Raw genomic sequence first — 15658 nt, 5'->3', positions numbered from 1 at the left:
CGAAGATGGAAAGGCGTGAATGAAAACGCTGCGTAAAAGCAGCTCTGCGGGCGAGGGGGGGGGGAAGAAGAGATGCGGGAGAGTCTTTTCTTGTCATGTACATGAAAAAGAGAGTGTGTGTGTGTGTTTATACACAAACTATTATCCCCCTCCCTGTACGTGACCACGGAGAGGTGAGCGCCTGCCTTCCTCCTCCGCGGTCAGGGAGGTGTTTCTCCTTCGGCATTAGGAGGGGCGTGTGCGGCGGCGGCGGCGGCGGCGGCTCTGGATTCTCCCTCCGCGCGCGCGTTACAGGGGGAGGAGTGTGTGTCTAGTCTGCGCCCCCCATCTCCGCCCTCCTTGTGCGTGATTAGAAGGGGAGGGCTTGTATGTCTGCTTCTCCCCCTTCCTGGAGGTGGGGGGTGGGAAACACACACACACACATTTAATAAAAAAACTAGGGCATTTCCTCGCGTGCGTCTGGGCGCGCGCGCGGGTGTGTGTCTGTGCGCGCTTGCCTCTCTCACAATAATCACCTCCCACCCGCCCACTGACGCTTCGCTTCTTGCAAAGGAGATCGCGCCGCAGCCGGTTGCCGAGCGATGTGAGGCGGGGAGGCTCCAGCTTCGCCTGCCTTTGCCTTTGCCTTGCCTCTCTCCTCCTTCCAGCGCTTTCCCCCACCCCGTTCCCTCCTCTTGCAGGAGCCTCCTGCCTGCCCGCCCGCCCGCCCCGCCGCTCTCCTCCTCTCTCTCTTTCCCTGCCTTCCTTCCTTCCTTCCCTCCCTTTTCCCCGCCATGCCGGACCAGATCTCCGTGTCGGAATTCGTGTCCGAGACCAATGAGGATTACAAGTCGCCCACCGCTTCCAACTTCACCACCCGGATGGTGCAGTGCCGGAACACCGTGGCCGCCATCGAGGAGGTGAGCGAGCGGGCGGCGGCGGCGCCGAAAGGGGGCAGAGCCCAGACCCAGACCCAGACCAGCCCCTCCGCCTGGCCTGCGGGAAGGAGGAGGCGGCTCGACCGCTGCACCGAGCCCGCCCCAGCCCCCATAGCCCCCGGGCTCCGTGTGCCTCCCTAGCCCCCTGCGCGCCTGGCTATGGGGCTTCTCTGGGGAAGTGGGGAGGCTGCAAGAGGGAAGCATGGAGGAGCCGCCAGCCATGCCCAGGCTCGCTCTCCTCCCCCGCTCTTGCCGCCTTCTGGCACAAAGGGGGCTCCGTGCCCGACTCAGCACTCCTTTGGTGCCTTCCTTGAGAGGTTTATGCCCCGCTTTTTTTTGGCGGGGGGGGGGGAGAAAGGCGACAATCACGGCAGCCCCTTTTCTGCTCTTTCCCCTTTTGCCCGCCTTTTTTTTTTTCCTAAATCGTTTTTCCTCAGAATACACCTCTCTAGCAACTCTTTGCATTCGATATTGGGACTGATGGGTGGGGTATTATTATTATATTTTGTTTTTTGCCTTTCTGCCACAAAGGGCTTGAATTCCCTCAGCCCTCCCCGAGGAGGGGGCCCACCATATATCCACCTGTACTGTATTGGGCAAGGCTATCTTCAACCATTTCTCTCCCTCTCTAAACGAGCTGCACACAGCAAATGAGCTTTCCTGACACAAAGATTTTGGAAACCTGCCCCCACCCTCCCGAAAGACTTCTTGATGGCATTTTCTAACCCGTCTCAGTGGGGAGAGGAACTCTCCAAATATATATAAACCATATATATATATATATATATATATATATATATAGTGTGTGTGTGTGTATATATATATATATATATATATATATATATAACCATATATATATGGCTATGTGTGTGTGTATATAATGTGTGTGCGCACACACATATGCAATCTTTGCTGTCTCCAATGTGGCTTATTCCGAAAGATGGGATTTGGGAGATGTGCAACCTGACCCTAAGCATATTTACTTAGAAATTATATTCCACTGTGTTCACTGGGGCTTGATCCCAAAGCTGTCTATCCTCCTATGCTTTACTCATTAAGATGTAAGTCCCGTTGGACCTAGTAGCGCTTACTGAGTAAAGAAAGATGCATAGGATCAGACCGTAAGCTTTACTCTGGATATTTTTCTCTCTCCCATCTGGGGGACTGAGGGGGTTAAATAAATGCTGCAGATCCACATAAGTAACGTCTATTTTTTAAAAAGTGTTCATCTTTTCTCCCCTTTCAAGGCCTATTATGTTGGAGACCCATGGAGTATTCCATCCCTCGTATTCCTTATAGGAGTTAAAATGCCTATGTCACCAAAACAAAAGGGTTAGGTCTTTGACCACTACTAATACAAGATCATAAACTTGCTTTACTAAAGCCTCTGTCCCCTTGGGACTCCTCCTTTACTAACACCACAGCATTTCCTCCCTCTTCTCTTTATTAAGTTGTATCAGACCCTGGCACATGGGATTTAAAGCACTCTTCCCTTCACACAAAAGAAGTGAAAGGTGCACTTTCTCACTATGCACAGTACTGTTTAAAGGCAAAGGGATTTAGCACTGGATTAGCTTTTGTTTACCCCTGTGAAGAGTGTAGCCAGTTTGCTTTTGCGTAATGTTTTTTTTAAACAAAAAATAAATAAATCATAGTTTTAGGCTTCTTTGTGTACCTTCATTGGGATTTACCCTACAGAAAAGAAAGAATGTCTGAGATGTGATCTGTCTAAATATTCAACATCTCTTGCAGAATCCTTCCCAAATAAAAACTGGACTATTTCTAGGATCAATACTATCCTGCTCTCCCTCACTGACTGTCAGTGGCATGTAAACGAATATCGAGGCACATCCAGATATGGTTTGAATATATCTCACTGACACATATAAACTCTGGAGTTACTTTGCATTTTTATTTGAATGACACAGCCTTTCTGGGCTGCTTCATAAAAGTGTTCATTTAACTTGTAAAATGCAATGTGTCCAGTCTGTCTTTTTCACTACAGTGCTTTGTTATGGTAGACTCATAGGGTTCTGTATTCTTCAAAAGATGAAAAACTATTGAATTCAAGTTAGCTGGTCCAGATTGGAGGAAGTATTATTTTGCTGTTGCGAAGAAATCCCCTCCCCCTTACAAATTTGCACTTAACCTTTATATTTTCAAAATGTATGGTTTTTTGAATCTTGAAAAACACCAAGCAGTCCTTTGGGGCGGGGGAAGGTGTCTCTTATTAAAAGTCTGGGATTTGAAAACTTTTTGAGAGTTTTTGAATTGCAATCCAAAGCACATGAGCTGAGGAGCAAGTCCCATTGAACACAGTGGGATTTGCCTCTGAGCAAACATGCATGGGGGCTCAGAAGCAAAAGCATAGGTTAATAGCAACATACAGCTTGCTAAGTACACAGGTTTTCCCCATTTCTTTTCACCAGGTTTACTGGCCTGCAGGTGAGTTACCATGTGATGGAGAAATGCCTTGGAAGGGCTAATGTGGCCTAATCCCAGTCTAAAACAATGAAGAAATGATTCCGTTTCCAGGATTTTTCTCATAACTCTTGGATCACAGAGCTTGAAGGAATAAAAAATAATATTAATTCCATCTTCCTTTCTACCTTTAGACACAGTTCTGCAGACACTGGCCCTATAAATAACTCTCAAATGGTTAGCCAACACTTCCTGTGTCTTGGGGCTTTGTGAGAGTGACAGGTCTTTATTTTTACTTTAAAAAGACTTGTACTGCTTACATATATACCGCATTCATATATACCACATGAGATTAAACTCTCTTTCAGAGAGATGCTCTTGTCTATGGTACCACAATTTTGGGTGCGCATTAAGAAATGATGTCCAGAATTGAAAATACTCACAGAAACTATTAATTCCTATTCCAGGAACAGCAGCATCATTTGAGTTATAAAGCCTGGAATGACTTCAGAAGCAAAGAAAGAGTGCATTCAAATTGTCACTTTGTAGCTTAGAATCATGAGATTTCTTTTTTTAATCTCATGAGTCAGAAGTCAGAGCATCCTGATTTGTGAATGAGTGTCATTCACAGTTCTGGAGTGGTGATAAATTTGAGTTTTTGAGTGTGAAGGGATCTCTCTAAAAAACATGCCGAAAGCTTGTTTCCCTTATAAATGGGAAAACAGGCTGTTTAAACAAACAAATAAGCAAGCAATCCTAAAGCATGCTTGATTCTACACAATCTGTCTGACAGATGTTTGGTGCAGGTCACATATTGAGTCGAAAGCTAGTTTCCAAAGCAGTGCAGTCAGTATGCCTTATCTCAACTGTTCTCTTGGTTTTGAATGCTAAGATAGAAATTTCCAGGGGACAGTAGTATGAAATAGTTAATTGTCATGTATATCAAGACAATATCTTACATCATGCTGTGCGGTGGAGGAAAATGCTAATAAAACTAAACATTTACTCCCCTGTCAAGAACTGCTCACTACGGGTGAGTAGAATTACGCGTAGCTGCATTAATTGAGGCTTGTGTTGGCAAAGTGTCTCTGCTCATCTACTAGTATTAATTTCTTCAGTAAAAGTTGGCAAAACATCAGCCGTTCTGAATTGGTCACACTGAGATTCTGAAATGGCTTAATTAAACGGAGTACATTTTAGCCTAGAATCAAGTGCCTAAATAGCTGTGGCTTTCAAAGTGTAAATCTCTGCAGCCTTTTCTGCTGCAGCAATACAGGTCACACCCTTTACAGTATTAACGCCATTTAGCAGGTTTTTCAAGCCTGTAGAGATGATGCTATGATTAGAATTAGGCCATCCAATTTCTAATTGCAAAAAAAAGGGGGAGACAGTAGTTTGAAAGAACTTGCTCTCCTGGCCTGATCCTGCATAATGCTTCCCAAACATATTTCAGAAAGTGTATCTGTGCCTTGTATTGTTTATATACATGATATTAAAATGCCAGCAGGACTGCTTGCGCCAGGTAAAACAGTAACTAGGCTGGAAAGACTAAGCTACAGCAAATGATGAGTCACTGAAATGCTGGAAACCTGTTTAGGTACTTTACCTGCCGTCTGAAGGTCTCTTTTTCCAAGTGGGGGATGGGGAAGAAGAATTCAGCCTGCAGGTTTTAGTGGATTTTTCTTGATTTCTTTTTTTAAAAAAGTATTGTTATTTTCTGTTGCAACAATAAACCACAGCAGCTCCCAACAAACGTTGGCATGCTGATGATCTTGTCACATTACCCAATTTCCTCTTTGAGTTCACACTTCCATTGTGACACAGTAAAGCATTGATGAATCTACGTTTGTCCATTGTGTCCCATAGGTCGGAGGTAGGATCAGTGGATTTTTCTTAATAATGAAGAACCTCATGAAGGAGATTTAATCTCATTTTGGGATGGGTTTTGTATTTCTACAGATAGGTTTCATTTGTTGTGAGACATTAGTGTTGCATACAGTGTTAGGTTAGGAAGAAAAAAGGGAGAGTGGTGAGTGGGGTGGGGTTGGGTTGGGTAGTTATGCTTCTATTCTTCTACTTAGTGCAGACATGTCCAAAGTCTGTTTTGGGGGCCTAATCCGGCCCGCTGGTCGGTTTAATCTGGTCCCTGTGTCAGTTTATTTCCTGGGGTAAAATCCTTAAAGAACCTCAACAACTTCAATCCTAAAAAAAAGGTTAACAACTCTGGTTGGCCCTTTTGGCCCTTCACTTCATCAAATCTGGCCCTCTTTGAAAAATGTTTGGACACCACTGCCTTAGTCATTGTCATTTGTATGTGTTCTTTTACTATTCACTTGTTGTATTTCCTTGGTGGTGAGAGAGGTTGGGGGCGGCCTAGGGTGTGGTTGGTTGTCTTTGGTTGGCTGTAGTGAGTTTTTTTGTGTATGTGTGAGTGGGGTGTGTGTGTATGTGTGTTTTGGATCAGGCTAGCCAGATTGATTTGTATGCTGTTGGTGGATTCTTGTTGTTGTCTTGTTGGGCTATGTATGTGATAAAGCGGAACCATACTGGGGTGAAGGCGTCTTCTATTTGTCCCCGTGTCAGTTTCAGTTTATTGGCTAGTTTTTCTAACAAGACTGTTTCCCATACAGTGGTACCTCACCTTACTTAATTCGTTCCGGAGGTCCGTTCTTAACCTGAAACTGTTCTTAACCTGAAGCACCACTTTAGCTAATGGGGCCTCCTGCTGCTGCCGCGCCACTGGAGCACGATTTCTGTTCTCATTCTGAAGCAAAGTTCTTAACCCGAGGTACTATTTCTGGGTTAGCGGAGTCTGTAACCTGAAGCGTATGTAACCTGAAGTGTATGCAACCCAAGGTACCACTGTACTATTTCTGGGTTAGCGGAATCTGTAACCTGAAGCGTATGTAACCCAAGGTACCACTGTACTGTTTGATACCATTGGTCCATGCTCACTGCTGACAGGTCTCTCCAGTGTCTGGCTATGATGCTTCTGGCTGCTGAGAGCAGGTGGGTTATGAACTCTCTATAATGTAAGTGGGCATTATTAGCTTGGAATATGTTTAGTAGGGCCAGTTCTGGGGTGACTTCTAATACTTGCTTAGTTATTTTGCATATATCTTGTATGATTGATGTCCAGAAGAGTTGGATTTTGGGATATTCCCACCACATGTGGAGGTATGTGCCTGTGGAGGTGCATCCTCTCCAGCATTTTGGTGAGGTTCCTGGGTGTATCAGCGCTAGTTTCCTTGATGTTAGGTACCATCTATAAGTGAGTTTCAGAGTGAGTTCTTTTCTTTTCCACTGATACTGACGTTTCCTTTTAAAAAGTTGTTGGAGTGATTGCCTGAGCTTCTCTTTCTATTGTGGTGCACTCACACAGAGAAGTCTTTAAACTAAAAGAAGTATTTTTGTGTGGCTTTTCTGTCTTTACTAAAGCATTCAGGGAATCACTGCAAACCTATTGCAGCAATAGACACTACTGTTAACATTACTACAGGGTGTCTGATAATAACTATTTTGCTCTTAATTGGTGTTTGCCTTTTTGTTGGGTGGAGTCAGATGTTTCCTTTTCATGTCATTGTAGGATGAGCACTTTTAGTTAATGTTCTAAATCTCTTTATTTGGTATTTTATTTTTTAATTGTACGTTGCTTTGCGTGCGTGTGTTTTTAGTAAGCAATAAATAAATAAATATAACAAATAATATTTTTTATTTCTGGGACTGTATTGAATTTCAGACACTGTTTCAGAGTATGCATCCTGAGTTACATAGGCATATACAAGATGTCTGGATCTGATAAATCAAAGCAAGGTTCTCCATATTGGGCACTCCCCAATGATTGACTTTATGTTCATATTATTGTGCACAGCAGAGTACAGGACAGATCGAGGTGTTGCCTGCCGTTCAAGGAACAAGCTTAGTAAAAGAAACCCAGATAATTAAAGCAAGCTTGTTTAACAGGGTGTAATGAATTTGACCTGGAGGAAATTCCTTTCTGGTCCTAGATGTGGTAATCAGTTATCCCAATGAAAAAGAAAAACCTGTTGATCAAGTTTCCCAACAAAGGAGAAATTCTTAGCATTCTAGCCCTGGTCAATCCTGTCAGACATCCCAGTGCTCCATTTTTAGAAAGTGCACCTCTTGAAGTCTGCATTGCGTGTAACGTGTGGGATGCATGTAAATGTGGCATATCTGTAAAATATCTAGTTCAGTTTGCCAGAGTATTTCTCTTCCCATGTGTACAAGGTAGGCACTTGGGAAATCTGAATTCATTTATTTTTCAACCCTTGACTTTTAAAGTAGCTAAATAGCTGTCTTGTTCTGCTGTCCAGAGGCATGTATGGAAAAAATTCTGTAAGCTAGTTCTGGTCCTGAAACATGTCACAAAATCATGCTGAAAGGCAACCTCGGAGGTGGGGGGGGGGCAATGGGTTGAGGTTAACAGATTAAATATCAAATTTAATCCGTTAACCTCGCCACTGATGCCTAGTCCTTACAAATAACAACAAACAAACTAGGAGCTGGAGGAGGTGGAATTTCCTTTTCATAGACATTTCTTCTTCCTAAAAGATCTCTGTAATTAAGATCTGAAATTGTGAATAGGTTGCTATTTTCTCTCACTTTTCTGCCCTCTCCCCGCTTGCATTTCCTGTTAAAGTTTGGCCTAAATCCTAGATACATCTGCACAAGCTTTAAGTAAAACCACATTTTTTAATTATTAAACAGAACCACTATGTACAAAGAGCTATGAGGCATAACTAACAGTGTTGTGGCTACCTTCAGTGCCAGTGATGGAGTTTTCTGAACTCTTGAAAACTTTGTTGTTGTTATTAAAACTTCGTTTGTATTAAGCGTTTTCTACAGAAGGATCCTGGTTCAATCCCTAGGTAGGACTGGGAATGCTCCCTGCCTGAAACCTTAGCAAGCCCCCAGTGTAGTTGTTGGACTACAACTCCCACCATCCCTGACTACTAGCTCTGCTAGCTAGGGATGATGGGATTTGTAGTCCAGCAACAGCTAGAGACACAAGTTTGAGAAACTGGACTGTAGGCAGGACTGACCTAGAGGGGCAAATGGATTGGACTCAGTTTAAGGCAAATAGCTTGCTATGTTCCTTACGAATTGCAAAAAAAGCAGTTTGCCTTCAAAAACAGAATGGCATCAATAACAAAGCAGTATCCTTTGCTAGAAAATAATGTAATTGCATGGTTTTATTCCTGCTTCCACTTAAGAGTCATAATCTCTTACACAGTCTTCCTACATAGCTTCTGTGAAAATGATTATGATGTGGACCCACATGTTATCATAATGATTGGAAGGGGCTGCGGCTCAATGATAGATCAAAAGATCCCAGGTTCAGTTCTTGGGTTCTCTAGGTAGGATTGGGCATGCTGCCTGCCCCAAACCCTGGAGAGCTGCTGCTAGTCAGTGTAGGTAATACTAAACTGCATGGTCCAGAGCTTTGAACTGGCATAAGGCAGCGTCCAATGCATGCAGGTTGCTTTAGTTAGGAATTCTGATGGGTACAACAACAGTAATGTGAATAATCTTAGGTCAGTGTTTATTTTTCTTAGTGGTGATGAATGTAGGGAGTGGACATGAACCAACAACAATACTTAGCACAGGACCTAAAAGCTGAAAGGATTGGACAAATTGGAAATTGAAGAAGCTGTGGCGTTGTCTCCAAATAGTGCTAGCAGTGGAAGAAATTATAGAAGATGGAGTAGCTATTTTTCTTCTCTCGGCCCATCCCTATTTCTTGGTGGAACAATGGCAAAACTTAGCTGTTGGCCTACAAACGCATTGCCTCACTACAGGGCGCATGGTTGCCACAGAAGAAAGTTGACTGTGTTCTGGCTTGTTTTAGCTTGTGCACTGTTGCTCAGTGGATTCAAATATTGGGGCCCAAGCATGAACAACTCTGAATGGGCATTAGTAGTGGTGTGCCACAATGCCAAATCCAGGGTATGTATGGCAGCTTGTATTTATTAATTCACCATGAGCTGTACCATTTCACTACAGATTCTGCTACAGTATTTTACATCAGAATGTGATATATGGCAAAGGCCCTGCTTGCCACTTGTGAGGGTGATGCAGGTGAGCAAGCAACTCTCAGGTAAGAGAGTTCACACCCTGGAACAATTTGGTGTGAGCTTTGTGCATAGAATAGAGCAGCTGGAGGGTAGCACAGCGTAGGCCAGCCCTTTCCTCAAACTGGTGCACTGCAAATGTTTTGGACTACAACTTCCATGAGTGCAAGCATGGCTAATGGTCAGTGATGGTCCAACAACATCTGGAAGGTAGCTGGTTTGGGAAGGCTAGCCTCAGCTTTCCTCATGTGTTGAAGTAGCCATAAAAAGAGGAGATGGTTTCTGTTTAGACTAGCAGCAGTCAATGTGTCACAACTGAATGTAAAAATACATATTGCAAAAGTGCTTGAACATAAGAACATAAGAAGAGAGCCCTGGTGGATGAGGCCAAAGTCCCATCTAGTTTGCAACTCTCTTCCCACTGTGGCCAACCATATGGTGCAGGGACCTCACATTGCGTGTGTAAATGCTTCTAGTGGTTTATAGTTTGAAGGAATCAAGGAAATGGAGAGTTGTTGGACAAGCAAGCAATTTGGTTAGATTAATTCTAGGAAGCAGCAGATAATTCAAGAGCAAAGGATCCAGGGAAAAACAGATGTTGGAAATCCAGCAGTAGCAACAAGAGAACTGAGTTTTCAAAGGAATGGGGCTGGGCTGGGGAACTGGAAGAAGAACAGTTCAAGGGGAAATGACAGTAATTTCCCCCAAGTTTCCTTTTAAAGAATTGTGGTACCACTCCTTTTCACTTCTCTGGAGATGGGATATATGTACAAAGTGTTTGGATGGTACCTTTTGAGAACATCTTCTATCCAGAGATTAGTTGACTGTGAATAATTAAGTGTTCATTGGCCTGCGTTTTAATAGTTTGTCTTGCTTAGGCTGCAATTCAACACGTTTGTCTGGGAATAAGACCCACTGAACAAAGAAGACTTCACTTCTCTGCATAGGATTGGATTGTTAGAAGAATTACCGTATTTTTTGCTCTATAAGACTCACTTTTTCCCTCCTAAAAAGTAAGGGGAAATGTGTGTGCATCTTATGGAGCGAATGCAGGCTGCGCAGCTATCACAGAAGCCAGAACAGCAAGAGGGATTGCTGCTTTCGCTGCGCGGTGATCTCTCTTGTTGTTCTGGCTTCTGAGATTCAGAATATTTTTTTTCTTGTTTTCCTCCTCCAAAAACTAGGTGCGTCTTGTGGTCTGGTGCGTCTTATAGAGCGAAAAATATGGTAATTCTATTCAGGTGCATACTTAATGCAGACCATTTGCAGTAGATTTTCCTTTCGATTTTTGAGGGGTTACTTTAGCCATATGTGGGGTGCTTCTTGGGGACAGTTTTCACCTCAGCGTTCAGGATGACTTGGATTCCTGCTGATTCTGCAGAGATTTAAGCATGTGTTTAGATTTGGTGCCTTGGAGGAAAACACAAAAAATGAGGTCTGTGGTAGGGTTGGTATTTTCTTCTCAATCCTTTCTAATTAATTCTGCCTTTTGTAGTGCTGAATGCAAGTTTAGCATTGGTCTGTAAAGAAGCAGTTCTCTGATTATAGTTGCTTACCTCTGTTGCAAGTACAGAAGTGTTAGGTAGATTATGTACGTACAGTTGCATGGATTAACCGAGAGGTTTTCAACCTTTTTGAGTCCAGGGATCCCTTGACCAACTACCTTCTTTCTGCTGTACACCTATGGGGCTCAGTTATGTCACTCCTTGCCTGCAGAGCTGGCAGACTTTCCCCCTTTTTTGAACACCCTCCCTTGTGCAATATTCCCTCAGCCTCCTCTCCCCTCTCATTGGGAGTCCTCCGGGCAGCCGCTGCTGCTGCTGCCGCCCCTGGTCTATGAGCTGCCTTCCCTGCCCCCAAAAGAGGTGCCTCCTCACATCGCCCCATAGGGGCCTGGGGAGAGGAGGCCCCCAGCCTTAGTGGCCCAACATAAAGTGGCCAAAGGTGAACGTGAGGCCAGCACCTTACCTGGGTAGGCAGCAGTGGCGGCAGCAGGGCTGCTGCAACAAACAGCTGTGCAAGCCTTTGGGAGGCAGAGATGCAAGAGGGCATTAGAGAAGGGAGGGAGGGAAGGAAAGAGGGATAGAGGCTAGTGTTGCCCGCAGCACCCCTGATCATCATCAAGGCACCCCAGGGTGCCCTGACACATTGGTTGAAAACCACTGGACTAACCAATGCAGAGTCAGTGTGCAGCTTACCAATTGATGTACCGTTCAGGATCAAGTTTAGAGTAAGCACATGGGAGCTTTGCAGCTTGAAATGTGGCTTGGTACAAGTATTTGTCCTATCACATTAAATCACAAGTTCATAATTATATCCAAAATAAAATGTCATGCTGCCTTTAAACCCAGCGGGGAGGTGCAGGTGGGGCTTCATTGCTCAGTCTCACGGGCTTCCCGACACCAACACTTACTAAGAGGGAGAGAGGGAGGTGCAAGGCAGCAGGAAGCTCAGCACAGTGAGAGTGCGGTGGGAGAGCCAGCCTGATATTCCTGCCATCTTGCCCTCACCATGCTGCCATGCCCCTCCTTCTCAGTAAGTGCCGGTGTGGTATAGTGGTTAGAGTGTCAGACTAGGACCCGGGAGACCAGGGTTCAAATCCCCATTTGTCCATGAAGCCCACCCAGTAACCTTGTCCAGTCACTATCTCTCAGCCTAACTTACTGAGTTTATAGGGTCGTTGTAGGAATGAAGATGGGGAGAACCATGTATGGCACCTTGAGCTTCTTAGAGAAAGAGTTGGGATGTAAATGAATGCACAGATTGTACTGGGAAGCCAGGATAGCAATGCTGCCAGCTGCTACTACCAACCATGACCTTATTCATAAATGTTTTGGAATATATTACTTAATGCAAAACAAGTCATTGATGAGATATGTGATCAAGATGCTGTTGCGCTAAAAAAGGTTTCTGAACCACAACCCAGCTAAGTTTAACAATGGGTGTGTGTGTGGAATTTATGCAAGTTTCCCGTTCCCCTTCTGTAATGATTTGCGGGTCTTTGCCAACTGCTTTTGACTTGCAGAGGTGCATGAATATCTAACTCTTGTATAACAAACTCAGTAAATGGGTTGTAGCCTCCTTCCAGCTGATTTTATCCTGTGCACCATTGCAAGCTGTCTGAAACGAATGCTCCAGTGAAACACATGGTTGGTGAGGCCGTGTGTGATGATAATGATCCAAGACCTAATCCGAAGGGATTCAGTAGGCTGGCTCTTGGATGACAGTAAGGCAATATGGATAAGAGGATGCACATCTATAGGTTATGATGTCATTATTAAAGAGCAGAATCTGTTGTTGTTTTTTTGTCTGCGAAGCTTTGTTAACCATTCATAATAGCCTTGAGAAGCCCATGATTTACAAGTGCAGAGAAGATACAAATATCGAAAGGTAGCAGTAGAACAGAGAGTGGGCATTCTTTGTTGTTTTGGTAGGTTTGGTTCTCCAGTCCAGTGAATGCTTTTTCCTCAAGGGTTTGTAATGATTGGTTTATCAGTTTTGAACTTTTCCTGCTCATGTCTAGTCTAGTTCATTTGTGCAAATGTTACAGCTGTTACTCTTGGCAGTCATGTTTCTTTAATGTCTGTTCCTACAGCTGCATCCTCAATGTTAGCATCTGACTTTAAACCAACAAAAGCCAGAAATTAGAGCGTAGGCTGTGACTTGGTTTCCTAATCCTTAGCATTGTCTAGGAATTGTAGTGTGCTGTATAAAACCACCTGCTGTGCAGATGCCCCCCCTTTTTTTGCACCAGAGTAAAGAGTAGATTATCACTGTGGTGCGTTTTTTTTCCAGCTGGAAGTCTATAATTTTGTCTAGGCATTATGTTAAGTATGTATGTGACTACCTTAAAACAGCTGAAGAGATTGTAGTGGAACAAATTAGTTGTGCATTCCTGAAAAGCTTTTGTTATGTATTTTAAATGACGCAGAGGGGAAATAAGGGAGCATGAAAGCAATGTGGACATGAAGCATGCATTATTTGCTCTGGTTCATTTTCAGTGAAAACTTACTTTACAAAAAAAGGGGGGGGGGAACAGCCCTAGTGAAATCTATTTTGAGGAAAGCCATTTAGGAAGCAGCATACATTCACTAATCATTTTAATCCCTATCAATCAGACAGGATTACTATTTGAACAAAGGCAGAAGAGTGGAAATTTCATTGCCATGCATATATCCATTTTCTTGACCCCTGTTCCCTAATTTAAATTCAGAATTTTGCTGGGTTCTTATTTTACTTCATTTCGTTCCATGGGGTAGAGAAGGTGCCTGTTGTGCTTAGTACAACAAAAAGTAGAATTTCCCCTCTCTTTGTATTTGTGTAGAATACAAATATACTACAAATACAAAGCTTCCTCCATAATGGAAGAGAATGATCTGGCAGTTAAGGTAGTCGGCTCATATCTCCTCTCCAGCAAGAGTAATTTGTTTTAGTCGGTTTAGTGCAATACTCAGCCTTGTTTCACAAGTCCATAATCCCTGCTCTTCCATCTGTTTTTCATTTTAAAAAAGTATTCCTTTGATCCGACACAGAAGTAGAAAATTAAGAGAAAATTTTGTAGGGTACTGCTCCCTGCCCTCCAGTCTTCAAACACTTCCACATAGAAGAAGCAAGTCCTATGTATTTTTTTTTACCTGCAACCACTGAATAATGCATAATGCATGTGTATTAAATTTGTATCTGCTCTGCCCTCAATCATGTATAAACTGTGTGAGTGTGTTGCCAGATTCTAAATAGGAAAAGGAGGGCATGGATGAATATAGAATCCTCCCTCTGCCTGGGATAGGTCTCCTTGCAGTTTGACTGAGGTTCTGCCCCCCCCCTAACAAAAATCCTACCTGTGCCCATGGGAAGGAGTTCTCTGCCACACTCTTCACCTCTGCAACCTTGACTCTTAATATTTGACTCCGTCTGTATTTTGTGCGTGATTGGGACAGATTTGTGCCTTTGAGTATGGATATGCTGTTACACCGTGTATATAATGGCTGTGTGGAGAGGAGAGTAGGATCCCACACTTCTTGGTCCTATTCCCATCTTCTGTGAGTTCAGTGAAAGCGTGAGTGGGGCTTAGGTGCCTATGCAAGCTGAATGCACTTGGGTTCTGCAGGATAGTTGTGAACCATGGCTGCACACCGTGTCCCTAATCATGTGGAGGAGCCTAGCTATGTGTGCCTGTGTGCAACTTAGATCCCCTTTCACACTGTTGGAGGAAGGACAGCAAGCACCAATCCCACAATCCCTCTCCTTGCATTCAGCTTATGTATGGAGGGAATAAATAAACAGGTCTTGAGACTTCAGTGCTAGATAGACTTACTTGGAAACATTTATCGACAATCAGACACATTTCAGATCAAGGTAAAAATACATTAATTATTTCTAGGAACATGTTCCTTGCACCTTTACTTCCATTTAGGCATTGATTTCCGAAACTGAAGATGGGCGATTTTAGTTTCTGTTTTGCCCATGAGAATCCAAGGAAGGACTTTTTCTCATAGTTTCCTTTTGATTTCCTGACTGTATGCTAGTGTGTGACATCTTTTTCAGAAGCAATGCATTAGTTTCCAAATACTGCCTGAATTATTATTACATTTTATAAAGTGTATACGTTTATTCAAAATTATCAGCTGCAGGATAGATTCAAGTAAAATAGTTTATTGGAAATTCTGTGTCTGCCAAACTTAAGAAGTGTTCTGAGAATGTCCTCTGGAAGCCTGCACTGTTCTAGGTTGCTGATAGTGCTGCAACCTGTGAAGAGGATGGTATTCAAAAGATGTGAGAAGGGGAATCCTCCAACATGACCTTGTTTGGGATCAGGGTCCATTTTAACTCAATTCATTAAATTTATACCCCAACCTTCCTCCCAGAGTTGCCCAGGGCCCTGAATTATGCACATACCTGTACTCACTTGTGCTGCATCATTGCCATCTCTCTCAGTTATTGGTCCCGGTTTTAAGCCAGTGGCACTTTTAGTTAAAATTAAAAGGGTCTCATGTAGCACATGTGGGGATGATTTCCGACTAAGACCCAGAAGAGAGCCATGCCCAGTTGGAGTAGTAAGAGCCTCAGTAGACAGTCAAGAGCTAGAAGGGATCATTGGACATCACAGTTTTTGGGAGAACATGTGGAGTTCTTTTGCATAAGACTCTTTAACCTGAAAAGTTTAAACATTGCCAGCAACCTCATGAAGTATGAGACTAGCTCCACAATTAGAAAATATATGCACAATCC

The 15658-nt window shown here is 43.4% G+C and overlaps 1 protein-coding gene across 4 annotated transcripts in view; it reads left to right on the top strand.

Annotated features, from left to right (window-relative positions):
- Nucleotides 1-229: 229 nt before the first annotated feature.
- The window catches only part of ASAP2 (ArfGAP with SH3 domain, ankyrin repeat and PH domain 2), a 92054-nt gene continuing 76625 nt past the window's right edge, over nt 230-15658 (top strand). Inside the window, exon 1 of one of the 4 annotated variants that reach the window (XM_083431561.1) lies at nt 230-899. In XM_083431561.1, coding sequence (XP_083287687.1) covers nt 774-899 — 126 coding nt within the window. In that variant the 5' untranslated portion in view covers nt 230-773. The remainder of the gene's footprint in view (nt 900-15658) is intronic. The other 3 variants (XM_083431564.1, XM_083431562.1, XM_083431565.1) reach the window with 3 other exon arrangements.

Source organism: Podarcis tiliguerta, assembly GCF_965153285.1.
Source record: "Podarcis tiliguerta genome assembly, chromosome: 3".
NCBI lineage: Eukaryota > Metazoa > Chordata > Lepidosauria > Squamata > Lacertidae > Podarcis > Podarcis tiliguerta.
The sequence above is the reverse complement of the archived record's forward strand: the minus strand, read 5'-3'. Positions and strand labels throughout refer to the sequence as shown.